The sequence below is a fragment of the Epinephelus moara genome, chromosome 17 (assembly GCF_006386435.1).
Source record: "Epinephelus moara isolate mb chromosome 17, YSFRI_EMoa_1.0, whole genome shotgun sequence".
Lineage (NCBI taxonomy): Eukaryota > Metazoa > Chordata > Actinopteri > Perciformes > Serranidae > Epinephelus > Epinephelus moara.
Window position 1 is genome coordinate 20813210 of NC_065522.1, and position 20262 is coordinate 20833471.

The window sequence follows — 20262 nt, forward strand, 5'->3', positions numbered from 1 at the left end:
TAAAAGCAAACAATACTCTAAAAACTCAGTGTACTTCTTTTGTTACGCAAATGTTTTGCATTCATAAAAAGGCACAAGCTCTGTTGCATTTTAAAAAGCTGCACATCAGCTACAAGAAAAATGTCGCAGTTTTCTTCAATTTCTTCGAATGCTTGGATAAATGTATAACATATTCAGATAAAAAAAAAATCAAGAAATAAACATTTTCTCCACAACTCACTTTTTTAAATTATGAAGTAGAGAATATAAAACAGAAAATAATATATGTGATTATTTAATGAACAAAGAAAGTGGTGTGGCAAAGTGATACAACAATGAATTGATTAAATCTCTTATGTTAATGATTAAAAAATAAAATGGTAAATAAGATAATGTGAAAGAAAAAGTTCAGTAAGAGCTAGCAACCAGCAAACTATGGGTTAATCAACCACCTGAACCCAACCAGAGCCGCATTATATTCATTATTATGATTATAGTAGCGTGTATCAAGAGTGAGGACAGAGACACAAAGACATCACAGACTGAGTGCTGCAGTGTTAATTTTGGCAGCTATTAGATTTAGTCTCAGTTTTAGTCACGTTGTGATCATTTTTAATCCTTCATAGCTTTAGTCTAGTTTTAGTTGACAAAAATTCAAGACATTTTTGTCAACTTTTAGTCATTACTTCATGTAAATCATGTATTAGAAATTACAACCAAACTGTTTACTTCAGACTGTAGACTTATAGCACAGCTACGCTCACAGATAACTGAGCCTCCTACCTGCCTGTCAAACAGCATCAAACCATGAACCTTCCCAAGACAGTCTGGACTGAGTGGAGTCCTGCGGGGATCAGATGTAAAGACCAGCCACATGTGGCTGCTTGCTCTGCTGCCATTTAGTGTCTAACAAGCGGAGCTGCTGACAGCCAGCATTGCAACAAACAAACTCCACAAATCCATTCAACAGCTTCACAGTCAGACACACACGGCTGATTATTTACTACTGAATTAGCTCACATCTCTAGTTGATGGCTGAGGCTGCAGTGATGTGAGTGTTTTTGTTGTCTAGCAAAACATCCTGGTGCAGACTATTTACTACTATTTTACCTGTTGCTTATATGGCATTGCAAGCACGACTGTTTTAAGCTTTTGATGTCTGATTGTCCACTACTGACAATTTCATCACGTCTCGTCAACGAAAAGGGAAAATGGATTTCGTCTTAGTTTTTATTGTCAAGATCTATTTTTAGCTCATCATCTCATTTTTCTAATGGAAAAGAGGTTGTTGACGAATAATTTTCGTCATAGTATTTGTCAACTAAATTAAATTGGTAGAAAGTGAACTAGGTCTACTATACGCAATGTTTCTGCAAGTTGTTAACATCTTATTCAAGGCGCTGCTTTGTCACTTTTGATAATTTAATATTTTTCCGTGAGCTTACATCTTTACCACTGATAATAAGCCGACAACTGGATTTATAACATCTTTAGTACCCCTGGATCAGTCACATATATGTAGGGCTGGAACATTTATTCAGACTTTGTGACTTTATTAATATTATTTCAAATCATTCCTAATACAATTATTTCCATCTCAGCTGTTTTAGGGGTTGCTTCAATATAGAAAAAAATTTGATATCCATAATACTGTATTTCACTTTTTTTCCTCCTTGTATTCTCTGAATTAATTATCATTTTGCCTGCTGAATGTGGCCCCGGGCCACCAGTTGATGATCCCTACCTTAAAGGAGAAACATATATTTAGGTCTAAGTTCCAAATATTAATGACTGGTAAAGACTGTTGTTACAGCCAGTGATGGCCAAATGAGGCCTCATGAACCACTGTCTTTATTTTCTGAAGCCACCAGATGGAGCTGTCTGTTCAACAAAGACTTGAAAGCACACTTCATTGCAAGTCCCTCAGCCTTTATATTTAAACCAAGAGCGCCATCTGGTGGGGTCAGAAAATAAAGACAGTGGTTCACGAGGCCTCATTTGGTCATCACTGGTTACAGCACCATTATCAAGCCAAAGGATTTTGTTTGTTTTCCTTCCAAAGTAATTGCTATATTTTACCATTCACAGAATTTGGGTTGTTGTAAACCTGATGGTTAGACATTTCTGTGATAGTACTAGCTAAGCAGCAATAGTAACACTAACGACAAACACAGTAATATTACCCCAAACATTCGTACTTGCTCCCAGAATGACAGTAGCAGCATTAAGTAGAAGACTGCCACCAGCAATATGATTCTGCTATGTTGTTGCAGGTCCTTTAGGATGCCTTTAAGTTTTGATTTTACCCATGCTCCTATTCCTACTCCTGCTGCTCCGACCATTGCTGCTACTGCTGCACCCCATGCTGCTGCTGCTGCTCCTCCTACTACTGCTGCGGTTACACCCCCTAGTGCAGCTACTATCCCAAAAAATGACCCAAATAGACTACCTAGAAATCCGCCACCTCCTGCTTGTTGTCCATGTTTTGCTGTCTTTCTTTCTGTTACTTCTTCTGCATCCTTATCTGTAGCTGCTTCTGGTTCTGTTGCAACTTCTTCGTTTTCTGCTTCCTCTGCTTCGTCTTCTGTTCCTGTTGCTGCTTCCTCTGCTTCGTCTTCTGTTTCTGTTGCTGCCTCCTCTGCTTTGTCTTCTGTTTCTGTTGCTGCTTCCTTTGCCTCGTCTTCTGTTTCTGTTTCCTCTTCTCCTTCCTCCTTTACTTCTCCTCCTCTGTTTTCTCCCCCAGTTCCCCTCAAATCTATGACAGTCGTGTGGAGTAAAGCCTTCCCCAAGGATTCTGCTGCAGGGCCTGTTAATTTGATCCACACATTCTTGGAGACACTGTTGTCAGCCTTACTGCTGGTGTGTCCTTGTGACATGTTTCCTAAGGCTGTTCTGTTGCTCTTTTCCTGTATTACTCTGCTCACTGCTTTTAGCATCTCATTGGTGTAGCAGCCTCCTTTGTTTTCCATCAGTATCTTGTCTGTTGTGTTGAGCAGCTCTGTCACCTGGAACCAGTTGCTCCTGTATTCATCCCGTTGGTTGTTTTTCCAGTATTTATTATCAACGACGTGGCATCGGCCACCGCATTTCTTCACCAGGTCGCTGAGACATTTACTCTGATTAACAAACTCCTCAATTTTGACTCCCTCTGGGAGCAGGTCACCATGAGTGAAGACAACAGCCACATACTTCAAAGCTTCCTCAGAAAAATAATGAAACATTTTTGTGACGACAGCTTCGTCATACTTGGTGAATGTTCCCACTTTAAGTACAATGAAAAAAGCATGAGGCCCAGGAGTGCACTCTGTGATACTCCTCACTATCTCACACTTCAGCTTCTCCTCAGGTCTGTCTGTATCAAAGAAATCAGGAGTGTCAACCAGGGTAATTCTTCGTCCATGAACAGATTTGGATTCTGCTTGACATTCTCTTGTTCCACAGGTGGAGGAATGCTTAATCTTGAACACATCCTCTCCAAATATGGTGTTTGCTAGGCTGCTTTTCCCTGCTCCAGTTCTTCCCAGCAGGACAATCCTGTATGTTTTTAGCACTAGAGAAGAATAATGACGTAATATTAATACTGTGCATTTGGTGGTGTTGGTTTTATTACTTTGCCACTAGGAGCCTGGGGATGTTTCTCAGTTTAAAAAACTGGCATGCGTATGCACAGCTTTATAAATGTCACAGAAAAAAAATATATATTCTTGTCTTGTGCACACACAGCTTAAGTTGTAAATCTACACAGTTTCATGCATCAAGTCCCAGCTCACTGATTTTCTCCATTTTATTCACAATGAGAAAGGTATGAGCCCCAGGAGAGTGGCACTCCTCAGTATGTCAGGCTCTGTCTTCTTTTGTCAAAGAATTCTGGTGTGTTAATCAAAGACGGTTTGGACTGTGCCTGGAATTAAAGCACTTGTTACTCATCTTTAAAAAAAAAACAAAAAAAAAAACATGTTTCAAATATGTTTTTACCTTTGATACTTTTCCCAGCTCCAGATGTTCCTGCAATGACAATCCTCGCTGGGGACACTAAAGGAAACAAAATAGAGAGTAACTAATAGGGAACAGTGTATTTGCTTTTGGCTTATTTGCATCTTCTATTACACTGTCCTGTTAGTTTTTGAAGTATTTGGACCTTTCATTTATGTTGTCACTGAAAATCCCTGCACAATGCAAGGGTAGCTCCACTGGTCAGCCAATTCAAGAAATGGTTTTCATGAACATCACTTAATCCAACATGTTCTCATTTAGAGTAGTCACTAGGGATATTCCTGGCGGCTAATTTCCCTGTTAACTGAACGAAAATTTTAATTAAGACTGGTCGACTAGTCTAAATAAGGAAAACACTCAGAAAACAGTCAACATTTAGCACAATTTATTGTTAAGTATTTGAAACATTGTCCCAAATAATATTGTGTGCATTAAGACCCCTTTGAAGCCTTTAATCACAATCCTTAACAACCATGTCAGATTTTAAATGCCGCTGAAGTACAGGACACTTTGCGCCGTGTGGTATGAATGTAATCATTAACATTCAGGCTCAAAATATTGCATTAAGTTCCTGAAGCCTTTACCTTCAAAAAAGTTAAGTGGAAGCATATCTTGTGAGGTCATTGTTGTGATGGGCTGTGCTATCTTGCCAGACATCACCGCAGGGAGAGGGACTGCTGTCTGACAGCTCTGTAGCCCCCAACAGTGGCGGGCAGTTGCACGACAGTAAAGCGGCCTTGTATATGAATAAAGCACTAGTTTGTTTAACCAACTAATATTTCTGGTGTGGCCTACTGAGGGGGCGGACGTTTTATCGTTTAGACAACTTATTGTTCGCATCTACATATTACGTGCTAGGTATCCTTCGACGTCTGATGTTGACATTCTGGGACAAGACGTCAACATAAGCATGTGGCTAGATTTTTAGATTTCAGAATTAGCTTGACTTGTGGGCAAAATGTCACAAAAATGCTCCCATTATTCTTTTTGCTCTAACAATGAGCACCTTTTACCTGACACTGTTGTTCCTCCTCTTCCAGTTATGACTGCACCTCCTCCTTCAGCCTCTCGTACTGGTGCTATTGGCACTATTGCTGTGTCTTCTTCTGCTGCTTCTGCTACTCTTCTCGCTCCCTTGTTGTCCTGCAAAACTACAACAGCTGGCCCAAAGAAAGCTTTTGACAATGATTCTGCAGCAGGACCTTTCAGTTTGATCCACGTGTTGCTGGTCTCTTCCTTTGGCATGCTTCCTGCTGATTGGCTCCCTGTTGTCCGCACTATAGAAGACAAATGGCAATGTGTAACTAATATCGTACATTTGTGTCTGGACATTCTTCTATTTGTTTGAGAAAGTTAAGAGAACTAAAGCTCAGTTCAGGCCAATGATTCACAATGAGACAAAACCATCATAGAATGTTGCAGAGAAAAGTTGCAGTCGTCTGAACTGGCTGTCTGAGCTCGACTCAAGCAGGCTGATGGTTTCACCTGCAACTCAGCTGGTCAAATCACCGGCGGCTTGTTTTAGAACCTAAGGCTGGTCGCCTGTTTCAGCAGACATTTTCCTTGTCTTGAAGTCCGCTGGTTAAGTCAAAGTAACCACAGATGGCGTGTTTGCTTGCTGCTGCAGGTGCTCCATCCCCGCAGAGCCCTCTGTTTCCATCCTAACGGTGTGCCGCTGTTGGATGATGGGTCACTGTTGCTGCTTGCTATATGTGCCTAAGGTGTTTACTTAACAGCAGCTTTTCACTGGAAACTGTGATTTCGTGCAGACTTACTGTATACAGATTGCAGCCACTAATGTAATGAGTGTCTTTAAAGTGTCAGTGGTTTGCTTGACACAGCAAATCAAAGCAGTGCTTTATCAAAAGTTTACTGGCACTAGTGCAGTGCCTGTTTAAAAATGTGCATGTTCAGAATGGGCTGATTGCTCTGCCTCTGGTATCGCTGCCTGCAGCTTTCTCAAGACCCACTCATGCAAACGACTGCACACTCCACACTGCGCGTCCTTGTGAGTATATGCTAGTGATGGCTAAATGAGGCCTCATGAACCACTGTCTTTATTTTCTGAGGCCACCAGATAGCATTGTCTGTTCAACAAAGGTGTTGCTGCTGCTAAATTATTGCCGCCGCTGCTGCTCCTTCAGAACATTTTTCCAAATGCACCACCACTCTGAGACATCTGTGCACTTGCATAGTGCAGCAGGCAGTATAGTGAGGGGAGTGGGGAGTGGGGGAAGGCTCCTATTTAGGGATGCACCGAATATATTCGGCAGAATATTGCAAAAAAACACACATTTGGTATTCGGTGGAATAAGTGAAAAGCAAGGCCGAATAATAGCGGCCTGTTTTGATAACGCAATCAAACAGCGTGCGGTGACGGACAGAGTAAAATGTCGGCAGTGTGGCGATAAACAGTAACGGCGAATCCCGCCGGTTGTGGGTTGAACGGGGGTCACAGACACGGACAGGAATACGTATTCCTGTCAAATACGGCGGCGCATTATAACGGCTTACCGGCGAAGAAGTCCGGCTCCAGGTGAATAACTTGTTGTCATGACTGCCCAAAAGTACCTGAACAGCTGAGCCATGGCGGCACACAGTATGTGGCGTATCAGAGGAGAAACTTTAGGGACTGTTCGTTACTTATGAAGGGACTTGTCAGGGGAGGAGGGTGGCTGGTTGATTTTTATTTCATTTATTTATTTTATTTTGATCCCCCCTATGTTAATCACTTATTGATGCTGTTTTTGAAGTATGAATAAGTCAATAAGTAATTTATTCCATTGAAATATCATTGATGTATTATAGAAAAGTGATTTATCTTTTTATAAATGACAAAAGGAACAGCTGCCTCATTTTCGCTGTGGTATCCTGATACTACTCAGAACCGTGATACTTTCACTGGTATTGTACCGTGGGTCCCAATTGAGTGATGTCTCTCACTCCCCCCCCGGCTGAAAAAAATCCTACAGACAGAGACTCCTTCCATTTTAGTTAGATTTATTTCTCAAATTTCCTGCGTATTTATAAATATATTGGGTTTTTTTATACATGCACATTTGCAGGTTTCGTGTGCAGTACCTGTTCAAAACCTGCCTGTTCAGAACAACAACTCTAATTGGTTGGCCTGTGGTATTGCTGCTTGAAGCTTTCTCAAACCCTTAATGATAATAACCAAAGGAAGTAAACTTAACTTACCGTCCATGTTGTTAAAAGAGGAATTAGTGAAGAGTAAAAGTCAGTTGAATCTGCAAGATGACTGTTGTGTGTGTCTTTTCTCTTTATTCCAGTTTCACTTTTGCTTTTTGAGTGTTTGTGTGTGTGTGTGTGTGTGTGTTTGTGGAGTTGGGGGATGGGTGGAGCTTTTTCAAAAGGATACAGTGACTGATTTTTAAAGGGCAGACAGACATAGCACACGCTTGTTGATTTACATTTATTGAATATCTTGCCTATAATAGACATAATAATCATTTGATCTCTGGTCTGTGTTACAGTTTACAGTGTATGTTATACACCCCGAAAATACAGTGTACTTTTTAAAAAATATAAATGTTTGTATTAATAATAGGATAAGTAATAAATTTGTAGTAAGTCTCACACTTAATAGAAATAAAATTAAAACTAGAAATACCACCTGGCGTTTGTATGCCTCCACACACCAGTTAAGTTTCTCTTACAGTTTACATCCATGTCTTAAAATATGGATGCTCTGAACACATTTTGAACCCAGCAGCACAGAAGACCTATACAGTCAGTACAGTTTCAAAGTGGACACTCAAGATTAATGTCACCAACTTAGTATCTGACCAAATGTCTCCCCTTCTGTTCCTGGGATATGATGTTGAGTAATGCCAGAAAAGGGTTTTTGCACATTATGATGTCACAATGAAGCTGACCTTTGACCTTTTGGATATAAAATGTCACTTCATGTCATTTTATCCTATCTATCCATTTTTTCCTTGTGAGGTCACACTCACTTTAACCTTTGACCTCTGACCACCAAATTCTAATCAGTTTATTCTTTCGTCCAAGTGGACGTCTGTGCCAAATTTTAAGAAATTCTCTTATGATGACCCTGAGATATCTCGTTACCAAAAATTAGACAGACGAGGTGACCTTGACCTTTGACCCTCAAAATCTAGTTAGTTCATTGTTGAGTCCAAAGAGGACGTTTGTGCCAAATTTGAAGACATTCTCTCAAGATAATCCTGAGAAATCGCGTTTACAAAATTAGACAGATGAGGTCACAGTGACCTTGACCTTTGACCACCAAAATATATTTGAAAAAAATTATTTGAGGAGTTTTCAGATATGGCGTTCATGAGAATGCAACAGATGGATGAACGTACGTACATATGGTCAACCTAAAAACATGATGCCTTCGGCTACATAAAAATTGATGTTACAGCACCCCTTTTTAAGCCAACCAATTTGTTTTGTTTCCCTACCAGAGTAATTGCTGATACTCTGCCATTTACAGACATTGGGTGGTTGTAAACCTTTGATAATAGCAAGAACACTAACAAAAACAAAGCTAATACTTAAATCAACAAGAACAAGGTGTCTTCAATTCATACATGGGCATCAAGGGCTCAACAATTACTTTTAAAAGTGGCTACCAGGCTGGTGAAGTTGTGGAGTGAACCAGAGTCAGTGTTAAATTCAGTATGTGTGTGATCCACTAGCTGGCTCTTTTATTAGTGTGGAGTCTTAATTTTTGAAATGGTTCACAGTCTCCTCCCATTAAAATAGTGCAGCTAACCAACAGAGGCTGATGGCGAATTGAGATATAAAAAAAATGCAAAATGATAAGTTTGTACACAAATACAGCTATTTATATTTATGGATTATGCAGATGCTGGATTGACAAGCATACTGTTGTGACACCTTTTATCTTGTCTTTAGAGTTATGTGTTTTAGTAGACACGGGAAATTGGTAGTCACATTTTTTAAAGGGAAAGGAATCTTGCAGTCTTTGTAAAATCTGACAGTGTGAGACTAAAAACTCACTCACTCCACTCACAAGACCCCCCGAGGGATGTGGTCGTAAGCCTTCGCCAGGTCCACTTTGGTAATCACCTAGCTTTTTATCTTGCTCCACCCTGAGGTTTATATTTGTGGTTTCGAGTGAAATATTGACAACCATTGAATGGACTACCATGAAACTAGGTACCTGCATCTACCAGTATGTTTCCTTCAGGATCAGTGGCAATAACTTTGGTAACTCTTTGACTTTTCATCTAGCGACACCTTCTGGTGACACAAACATGCTAAACTGCAAAAGTAAGATGGTGAACTAGGGAAACATTATTTACCAAAAAACATCAACATATTTGCAGAGCCATTGTGAGCTTGTTAGCGTGCTGATTTTAGCAATTAGGCACCACTGAGCTTCAGTACAGTCTGAAGGAGCTGCTAGCATGGCTGTAGACTTTATAGCATTATTAAGACAAAATACGTTTCTGACAGTCCCTAAACACATCATCAACAAATCCGAGCTTAAAATATTAATATTTCATCAAAATCTCTTTATTTTATGTCTCATTTAAAATTTGTCCACTAATAAACTGTTTGCATGAACTAACCAGCATGCACAACAAGAGTAAAAAAAACAAGGCTTTTTTCAACTCCAAGATTTTGTCTTCAACTTTTAACTTTTAAATTTAAGATATCAAAGGGTACATTTTTTGAAATCGAATAACTAATTTATGGTGGAGGGAGGGTTATGCATTTTTCACCTGTCACACAGGGAGACTCAAGAAAGAAATATTTAGGGAGGGTCAAAAATACAACAGCAACAATAATAAAGTCGCGCTCCTCCTCTGATAAATACAAAACAGTCCCTTTGTGTTTGTTTCATCTCTGCACTGAATAAAAGTCTTTGCATGAGGGAGTAATGAGTCTGGGTGAAATTAAAACACTGATATTATTGGATGAGGCTCTGCTGAACCTCTCATGATAGATTTTCCCTCTTTCAGATGTTGCACTGCAGCCGCATTTCCTTCTTTCTACTCTCATCAGTTGGTCAAAGAGAGAATAATGGACTTGGCAGTTGGCCCAAATTTCTGCTCCACCTAATGTTGCTCTATGCTGCCATCTAAGGATTGCAGACACTGCGACACAGCTATAGAGACGTATATACTGTATGTCTGTGCACTGCAATGCCTCACAGCTTAGTGTTTCTGGGTAATGATGGCCAATTGAGGTCTCATGAACCAGTCTCCATTTTCTGACCCCACCACATGGCGCTCTTGGTTTAAAGATAAAGGCTGAAGGACTTGCAATGAAGTGTGCTTTCAAACCTTTGTTGGACAGACAGCGCCATCTGGTGGCTTCAGAAAATAAAGACAGTGGTTCATGAGGCCTCATGTAGCCATCACTATTTCCGGGACACTGTCAGTGCGTACCAAACATGTGACTCATCCTCTTAGACAGGAGGCTGCATGCATGCTGCATACTGATTTGATGACAATAGTTTGCCATCAGCATGTTTCAAAAGCGTTAATTCTAGCTAAGAAATGGCCTGCCTTACTCAGCCTCTGATTGGCTTACCCTGACATATTTTCCATAGCCCTAACCAATCCTACTGCTCTTGCTGAAATCTAACCAATCCAACCAATGAAGGCAATGAGTACTAGCCAATCATAGGAAGAGAAGGGCAGGTCATTTCTTCATTTTCCGAGGAAAGGCATATGTTCAAGAATAACAGAGTGATCAGTGTCAACAAAGTCTAAAATGTGAAATAAGTGGCTTTAACTTACCTTCCATGTTGTTAGAAGAGAATTAAGTGAAGAATAAAGTCACTTTGATCTAGCAGACCCCCGTCCTGTGAGTCTTTTCTCCCTGCACTCCCACTCTGCTTTTTCTACTTTCACTTTCACTCACTGGTTGAAGTGTGTGTGTGTGTGTGTGTGTGGGAGGAGGGGTCTTTATCAAGTAAAAGCTTTATTTGCTCAAATAACCTTGTTTTTAAAGGTTTCAACTTTTTATTGTTCATATTTGTCTTGGAGATACACTGTGATCTGCAAAGAACCACAACTATTGTCTAACAAAATGTTGCACATGCATTTAGTAAAATTTCCTGATTAGCTTATGCAACAGGAAACAGTGAGTACAGTTTCAACAGACAACAGAAATACCGCCATCAGTGTACACTGATTTAATGACAATATATTTTAAAGAGCTTATATATGAAAGCTGCTAGAACTATTTTATATTTGTGGTTTTTAGGCTACAGTTTACATTAAACAACACATCAAATAGACAGTCTGCAATTATGATAAGACAGGACTTTATTTATCCCCAAGGAAATTGCTGTGCAGCAGCTGCAATACAACATTAGAAAGAATAAAATATATAAACTCTAATCCAAAATATATACAATGCTGAAACAAATCACCAGTATGGATCATAAGATGTAAACAGGTTAACAGAAAGGATTGGACATGTATGTACAATATGAAATTTAAAGTTTAGTATTTAAAAAAACAAAAAACAAATTGGTTTGTAAATGGATTTGCACTTGTATAGCACCATAACTCAAAGCACCATAAAGCAGGTTTAAAACTTCTGCATTGAATCCACACCGTACCTACAGTGTAGACTCAGCGTACCTGTGCCGTAGCTTGCTATTCACCTCCCCAAAAATGTAACTGCACGTTGTGGCGATGCAGACCTTCTGTTTATTTGCATAATCTGAGAACCATTTCCCTCACTGGAAACAAAACTTTAATTTACTTTAATTTCACATATAAGAAACAATAAATTATGAAGACCACAAACCCCCACATAACAGCATTTTAAGTCCTGTGTGTGAATAATCTTGACTTCTTATGAGTAGAAGAAAGTCTGCTGGCCACTAGGCTAATTTATGCAATGTAAAATGTCATAGCCTTATGCTAATAATGTTAGCATGTTTATGTGGGGAAAACATGTCAAGTAAAAAAATATTGTTTTGTCGGTAAACTGTGCGAGTTACAATGGAACCATATTTTTTTATGTTAACTTTGTGAAATGTTGCTGTTGTTCCTCGCTTCATGTGAGTAGAGGAAAGTCCGCTAGCCGCCATGCTAATTTATTAATTAATTTATGCATGTAAAATATCATATGCTTGTGCTAATAATGTTAGCATGTTTTATTTGTGGTGAAAATGTGTCCAGCAAAAGACAAGTCTTTTGTCTTTCAGCCTCGCAAGTTACAGTAAAGCCAGTTGGTATATTTATGGTTTATATTTATATTAAGTCATGTTTAATGTGTGTTTGACGAACTTACAAATGTGTAGGCCAAGTGCGTAGGCTCTGTGTAGATCCACTGTTTCAATACAGGGTCAAATTCACCCATTCACACACACTCCTGGCCAAGGCTACTGTACAAGGTGCCACCCACTACTTAGTTTAGACATTCACACACTCACACAGCAATATGGGATTTAGTCCAACATGTGGACTGGAGAAGCCAGGGATCAAACAGTCAATCTTCTGATCAGTGGATAAGCTGCTCTACCTCCTGATTCACAGCTGCCCACACACTTGTGAAACAAGCAACTTAAGTTTGAAGTTAAGAAATGCACTTCAGCTCAGTTGTTAAGGATGGTCTAGAACAAGATTTCAAGTAATCTGACAGGGAGACATGAATTTTAACTGCTAAATTATCTTCCCCTTCAAGAGTCATGGCTCATTTTTGACTCTTTTTTATCTTTAATACTTTGTCCACTACCTCCTGTACTTTATCTAAGAGAAATAGGGCTCCATCTGTGACGGTCTGTGTTGCCCTTTCTGTACCTCCCTGTAGTGTGTCTTCTTCGTCAGTTGCATCATATGCTGCAATACCTCCGAACATTGCTCCCACTCCCCCTGCAGCAAATGTGCCTAATCCAGTTCCAGCTGCTTGGAAAGCTGTTCCTTGAGTTAAAATTGTGCTCCCTAGTACCCCATAAAAAGCTCCTAACAATGCACCTGTTGCAATATGTGCCAGTTTTTTCAAAAGCTTTTTAAACACGCTGCCCTTAGCCTGCTCTCTGATCTCTCCCTCTGAAATGTTTCCTAATGACTGTCGAATGTGCTCCTCCTCTTGTTGTTTTTCCCTCTCCACTGCTTTTAGATTCTCATTTGTGTAGCAGCCTCCTTGGTGTGCCTCAGTTATGTTGTCTATTGTCTTCAGTAGCTCCTCCACGTGGAACTGGTTGCATCTGTATTCATCCTCTGGCTTTCCATTCCAGTATTTATTATCGATGACGTGACAGCGACCTCCACACTTCTCCACCAGATCACTCACAAGCTGATTCTGGCACACCAAATCCTCAATTGTCTGTTCTTCATCGAGTTGGTCACCATGAGTGAATACAACTGTTGCATATTTGAAGACATCATCAGAAAAGCTGTTTTTTATTTTGTTGATGACAGACTCCTCGTGCTTTGTGAATTTCTCCACTTTAAGCACAATGAGAAAAGCATGAGGCCCAGGAGCGCACTCTATGATACTCCTCACTATCGCACGCTTCAGCTCCTCCTGGGGTCTATTTGTGTCGAAGAAACCAGGAGTGTCGATCAAAGTGATGTGTCTTCCATTGGCAGATCTGGTTTCTGCTCGACATTCTTTTGTTCCTGAGCTGAAAGTATGATTGATCTTCAACAGTTTCTCTCCAAATATGGTGTTAACCAGGCTGCTTTTCCCAGCTCCCGTTTTCCCCAAGATGACTATTCTCTTCGTGTTTGTGACTGAAACAGAATAATGGTCATCAGTAGCACTGTACATTTATCTTTGGGTTGTTTTCAAGATACACATCACCTAAACTACAATAAAAATTCTCATTGGTCTGAAAGCAGTTAGTTAGCACTTATAGGTAGTGATGGCCAAATGAAGCCTCATGAACCGCTTTATTTATTTTCTGACCCCACCAGATGGCGCTCTTGGTTTAAAGAGAAAGGCTGAAGGACTTGCAATGAAGTGTGCTTTCAAGCCTTTGTTGAACAGACGGCGCCATCTGGTGGCTTCAGAAAATAAAGACAGTGGTTCATGAGGCCTCATTTGGCCATCACTACTTATAGGTGGGGGTGTTGCACTAAATTCTGGGCCCTATGCATAAGTAGTCTCTAATATACAGTAAAACAGGCTACTTGATGATAGTCTCACTAATCTCCTTTCACTTGCATCTGCTACAAATGACTGTTTCGAAGTTTTTAGATTTCACAATATGAGCTCACCTTGTGTCTTGTCCTCAGTAACAGTGGATGATGAGGGACCTGCTGTTGTTCCTTTCTTTGTGGTTGTTCCTGAAACAGAGGCTCATATATGGTTCATGATGTGAAGCTTTGCTGGGTAATATTATTAGATAATGTCACATGACAGTGTTTTACTTTTAATTATCTGAAAAGTATGGTGGATCATCTAGCATTAAAAAAAGAGGGAACACTGCACACTCAGCTCCAAGTAAAAAGGGAATTTTATTTAGGACAACGTTTCGGCACAGGGCCTTTGTCAAGTCTTAAGGTAGCGTGTTAAGACTTGACAAAGGCCCTGTGCTGAAACGTTGTCCTAAATAAAATTCCCTTTTTACTTGGAGCTGAGTGTGCAGCGCTCCCTCTTTTTACAGTTTTTCTGCTCTATCGCCAGCACCTCAACAAGACAATCTGCGGTGTGCGTTACTCTTTTCCTATGGATCATCTAGCATTAACATTACTGTATTTGTAAAGGCATGGAGGTTTTTAAGCTGAGCCCAAAGCCATTGGCATCATATGAATCTTAACATTGCAGTGAATGCAGTGATACCAAACATGCCATGCTGGATTACTGGGAAAGGGGCTAAATATTGCTTCAAAGTTGAACTGTTTTTTGCCCAAGATCTGTGAAACCTCGATGTCAAATGATTGCTTCACTTGTAGTAGCTTCTTCATGAGCTCACCTTGTGTCTTGTCCTCAGTAACAGTGGATGATGAGGGACCTGCTGTTGTTCCTTTCTTTGTGGTTGTTCCTGAAACAGAGGCTCATATATAGTTCATGATGTGAAGCTTTGGGCAGGGGGGAGGCAATGAGCAACTTGATAAGAAATATACCACAAATTGGCCAAAAAAAAAAAAAAAAAAGATTTAGATTTTTTTTTAGATTTTTAGATTTTTTTTTTTTCATGAGCTCACCTTGTGTCTTTTTCTTAGTAACAGTGGATTTTGAGGGACCTGCTGTTGTTCCTCCCCTCGTTGTGGCTGTTTCTGAAACAGAGGCTCATATGGTCATGATTAAGCTCTGCTAGTTGACTGTTGATAGATAAAATACCACACAACATTGTAGTATTGATGCCAATTTATGATTCTAATCGGCCCATTCTCACTCCACATGCATCAAGTACCGCCACTTTGTCAATAACGTTGTCAGATACCAATGTATCTTTTGCAGTGGAATGATACACACCGGGCAGCGGCTATTTCTGACGCCACCACCACCAACTGAACTTAGTTGGATGTTGGCACCAGATACCAATGTACAGATACACTCTTTGTAGCATCAGCCAGCGCCTATTTGTGACGGAACTGACTATTACTGTAGTATAAAGAGCGAGAAAGTCTGTATAGGGTGGGTGGGAGGTAAGGTAGAGGGGTCCAACAAACACCAAACTTTAACCTGGGAGCCTGCTGTACCCATTTTGATGCAAACCATGTATTTTTTTTTAAAACTAAACATAACAGTGAAGCTTATTACCTATGTAGTAAGTTTATTTTGAAAAGGCTGTATGCAGGTAATGGGCAGAAATTGCAAATGCATTGTAAAAACAGAAATGTATTTTGAAAAGACACAATGCATGTCACAAGCATCAATTGAGACACCGTCCGTAAACGCTGAAAACCACCGCAGGAGGCTACCTAGTGAGTCATATTTTGACATTTAGGACACAGACGAAGCGGCAGTATTTGACGAGTTGGAATGAGAAGTGGTTGGATTAATTTATGTTTATGTACATATGCTTCAAGCTGAATGTCTTCAGTCTAAGCAACTGCTGGTATTAGCGTGCTCGAGTTTACAAAATGCTTTTTGGGCCATGGGAAATTTTTTGCTGCAATACTGCGAGTGGCCACTGGGAAGAATTAGCTGCAAAGCTTAGCGTTTCTGGTGGTCTGCTTTAGAGAGTAAACCATTTTGCACTTTTTGCAGGGGGTGCAAGGAGCCTCACGCCGGATTTCCACTGGATGCGTGTCCGTTGCAGAATGGCAGTGCTGGTTATCTGCTGCGTGCTCCGCCATCCGTCAATACCCACCGGCTGCGTTTGCTGTGCGGAGCGGTGCAGCTCCGCCGGAAGACATCTCGGTGCACTGCCATGATGAATATCTCCTCGTCCATGGTGTCAACGGGGTGAAATGACGTCTGAAAACCTCTGACCTGTTGACTTCAGGCCTGCCTCTGCCCGTTATGTAGTTTTCAAGGTGTAGTGCAGGGAAACACGACTTCCTGCCCCGCACGATCTGCTCTGTGCTGAATTGCTGTGTTGTGCTCCGGTGTCCGGCAAAAATAGAAGTCCTGCGTATGTGTTGCAGAGGGCTCCGGAGTGCCAGAGCTGAGACGGAGCCGGAACGTAGCACAGCCGGAGCCGGTGGAAACACACACATTGACTAGAATTGAATCTAATTGGCTCCGCTGCCGTGCCGGACCACAGACGCAACCAGCACGCATCTGGTGGAAATTGGGGGTCAGAGACCCTCTACTCCTCATTTTCCAGCGTTCACTCTCTCAACTGATTTGAAATAAAGAATTGCAAACAAAACTAAACTTTTCATTCCAAGTTTTTTAGCCCCCTCTCCTTTGGGTCTAAGGTAATCAGTCACAACTCTTTCTGCCACACCCCTGCTTATAGCTTCATTAGCAAGAAATGAATGAAGACTGGTGTCGATTCAAACAAAGAAGCCAACGAGCAGATTAATAACCAAGAACATCTTGCGTAAATTATCTCTTCCAACAGTACCAATCAAAAAAGTTCAACACTTAAAAAAGAGAGGGAAAAAAGACAGCTATCTACGTGTAGCACCTGTGCACTGTAAAAAATGATTTTAAACAAAACAGCTATTATCAAAATTTCTGTGTGTTGCAACTAAATGTACAGGGTCCAGTCCGGACAGAAATAACTGAAAGACATAACTTACCGTCCATGTTGTTGAAAGCGAAGTTACTTTGGAGTGACAATTACTCACAGTGACACGACTGCCAAAGCATGTGTGAATGTGTTTGCTGTATCTGCCACTTTTGTTTTTTTCTTTCTATACCTTGACAACCCTGTCTAACCTTGATGCTTCAGCAGTAGCTCTACCACATTCCTCAAACATCACAAACAATTCTGGTGATGACAATGGGACTGTTTGCTCACGTTGCCACTGAAAATCAAATCTGATCAAACCCATTCAGTGGGTGCAGCAGACACACCTGACTGTGTCTAATGCTAACCAGCTGCTGCTGCTGCTGCTGCAGTCAGTCAATCAATCAATTTTATTTATAAAGCCCAATATCACAAATCACAATTTGCCTCACAGGGCTTTACAGCATACGACATCCCTCTGTCCTTAGGACCCTCACAGCGGATAAGGAAAAACTCCCCAAAAAACCCTTTAACGGGGAAAAAACGGAAGAAACCTCAGGAAGAGCAACTGAGGAGGGATCCCTCTTCCAGGACGGACAGATGTGCAATAGATGTCGTACAGAACAGATCAACATAATACATTAACAGTAATCCGCATGACACAATGAGACAGAAAGAGAGACAGAGAGAGATGCAGGACAGACGGTAATGACAGTAGCTTACAACAACAGCTACTGCAGTGACTTCTTTAAAAGAGAAAAGTTGCCTGAATCTGCTACAAAACCTGACTGGGAGTATGTTTCCTGTTGTCTCCAACACCTCATCTTATTTTAATCGCCCGCTTCATTTCCTTACTCAGGACTTGAAATTAACTTTTTCACATGGTAGCACTGGTGCTCCTAACTTTTTGAAGTTAGGAGCACCAGCAAAATTTTGGGAGCACCCACCATAATGTAAGAAGTACCAACAGTGTAATAGATTTTTTTTTTATTGCAACAAAAAGTTCACATTATGTTGTATACATTACATTGTATGTGTATAGTACACTTATCATTAGCAACTTTTTCAGTTGAAGACATTTTTAGAAAAAACACCACTGAACACCTTAGCGGATATATATATGTACATATACAGTATATGTATACAGAGGGGGACAGGAAAGAGCCATTTCATTAGAGCGCTACAGTTTGAGGCATCAAGATTACTGCTGACAGTGTGTCGTCACCCTGAGGATGTTTGTCTTTTGTTAACTGCTCTGACCGGCATTGCTGCACACAATTTACATGCTTCAACTATTCACAAGACATTTGGCATTTGGCAGATATGAATAGATCTTACACGCCCTTGGGTGCGGAACAGATAAATAGTTTGCAGTACTACAGTCGTCCGCACATTGAAATAGTTGATGAAATATCTATGATTAAACATTAACTGATGGCATTTTTTTCATTTGTTAAGATTACAACAGATCAAACAAAGTGGTGATTTTTCCCCCCTGTTCAATAAAGCACAACACATTGTCATTCTGACCTTGTCACATTTTGCCACTTGGTCGCGGACTTTCAACGCCTGCATATGACGTGCAAGGTAGCCTGGGTGCGTCTGTTGTTGAGGCTCTGGAATGCCGTTCCAACTTGAGCTGGTTACGTGCATTGTGTCTGATGCACACAGTCTTTTTAATAATTAAGGTATGTTGGCACAAAGATTGACGTTTTCTTCCTTTGACAACAAAAGCATGCGGTAACGTTCAGCCAACACATATACGTGGTGAGGTTGAGAAAAAAACATCATGGTTTGACTTTACATTCCTACAGGAAGCAAACACCAGCCTCCTGGGTCAAAGTCCTCCACTTTTCACCTTTTTAGCTTACGTTGTTGTCCGGCCGTGTTTCACACTGACACCGTCAGGCGTCATTTCACACTGATTCCACCTGGCCGCATAGCACACCACCGTGAAAGGACAACTTTCTTTGTTTGTGTCTGATGCTGAAATCACTGACCAAGTGGCAATACAGGACGACTTCAGAATGAGACAGGGTTGTAATGTAAGCGTGGTTGCTATTGGAGATTTTTTTCCAGTTGCCTCCAGTAAATGGGAAGCCACCGAATGTCGACATTGTGAGTGTATTTAAAGTTGTCCAATTAAAAACTGAAAACTGTTTAGCAGAAAGACGCTGTGTTTACAAGGCTATTAACTGCAACGTAGACACATTCAAAAGGAACGCCACTGTAAGCAAGTGTCATAGATTTGTTGAGGAAGTATGAAATAGGTAGAAATAGATGCTCAGGATTTTGGATATAACAAGAAAACAGGGAAATTTGAGTTAATGCATGCACATCATACTAAAGTGTATAATACATGTTTAGCTGAGAAGCTGGTTCTGGGGGGAAATACACGTATCATGTTGACTAAAAATATGAATGTGATCGATGGACTTATTAATGAAGTCTGTGCTCTGAGCTGCTGATACTTTTCCTCAAACAATGTCCGTTCAATTTGATGATCATCAAGTTGACACCCAAAGGACCATACAGAGGACACCTCAGGCCATTTAGTGACCTCTACACCTACTGTTCCAGAAAGGCTCTCTAGTAAAGGTGGATTGTGTCACGTGACATGACATTTATACTTACTTTAAGCCGAACCATGTTTTTTTCTCAACCTAATCACGTACATTTTTTATTAACCCTTACCCTAACCCTAGCCTTACGTAACCAGGGACTTTTGTTGCCTAACTTAAGGGAATCCTACGTTTATCTTGAAAATGACTGTCTGCATGTAACGAGCAGAAACTGTACATTTCCTGTGAAAACAGGAATGTATTGTGTGTTGGGGGTGTGAGTGGCCTCAGACAGCCTTCACTTGATTTTTTTTATTCAAAGTTCGCTCTCTCAACCAATTTATATGCATGTTGACAATGTAGGTGTGAACCTGTGGTACAGCGTATTTATAGTTGTCCAGTTAAGGACTGTTGTTAGACAGAAAGATGCTGTCTTTGCAGAGTTTCTTAATACATTGAGGACACATTTAAAAGGAACGCCACTGTAAGCAAGTGACGTGGATTTTTTGAAGAGGCGTGAAACTGGTGAAGACACAAGAGGATAGGATCACTCGTAAAGGTGGATTGTTTTGCAATTTTCCTTTAAACTGGCTTGGGTTTGTACAGTACATAAAGTACAAGGAATTACTGTGGTGTCACATAAGAAACTACTTGCTGCAGGATAGGCATGTGTGG

General features: G+C 40.6%; 2 protein-coding genes across 6 annotated transcripts; both read right to left on the reverse strand.

Moving 5' to 3' along the window:
- Window positions 1–1957: 1957 nt before the first annotated feature.
- On the reverse strand, window positions 1958–10853 carry LOC126404504 (uncharacterized). 2 transcript variants are annotated; one of them, XM_050067772.1, is made up of 4 exons: window positions 10734–10853; window positions 4986–5249; window positions 3955–4011; window positions 1958–3529 (listed from the first exon to the last, which is right to left on the reverse strand). In XM_050067772.1, the coding sequence occupies exons 1-4, from the start codon at window positions 10738–10740 to the stop codon at window positions 2115–2117; spliced, it is 1743 nt and encodes a 580-aa protein (XP_049923729.1). In that variant the 5' UTR covers window positions 10741–10853; the 3' UTR covers window positions 1958–2114. The 2 variants fall into 2 exon arrangements, with proteins under 2 accessions (XP_049923729.1, XP_049923730.1); XM_050067773.1 differs by lacking the exon at window positions 10734–10853 and adding an exon at window positions 7171–7262.
- A 403-nt stretch (window positions 10854–11256) lies between these two features.
- LOC126404513 (GTPase IMAP family member 7-like) lies at window positions 11257–17144 on the reverse strand. Of its 4 annotated transcripts, none has more exons than XM_050067784.1 (5): window positions 17097–17144; window positions 15105–15176; window positions 14873–14941; window positions 14175–14243; window positions 11257–13688 (listed from the first exon to the last, which is right to left on the reverse strand). In XM_050067784.1, the coding sequence occupies exons 1-5, from the start codon at window positions 17101–17103 to the stop codon at window positions 12646–12648; spliced, it is 1260 nt and encodes a 419-aa protein (XP_049923741.1). In that variant the 5' UTR covers window positions 17104–17144; the 3' UTR covers window positions 11257–12645. The 4 variants fall into 4 exon arrangements, with proteins under 4 accessions (XP_049923741.1, XP_049923742.1, XP_049923743.1 ...); XM_050067785.1 differs by having other exon boundaries at window positions 15105–15170; window positions 17097–17125; XM_050067786.1 differs by lacking the exon at window positions 14873–14941.
- Between the last annotated feature and the right edge of the window lie 3118 nt (window positions 17145–20262).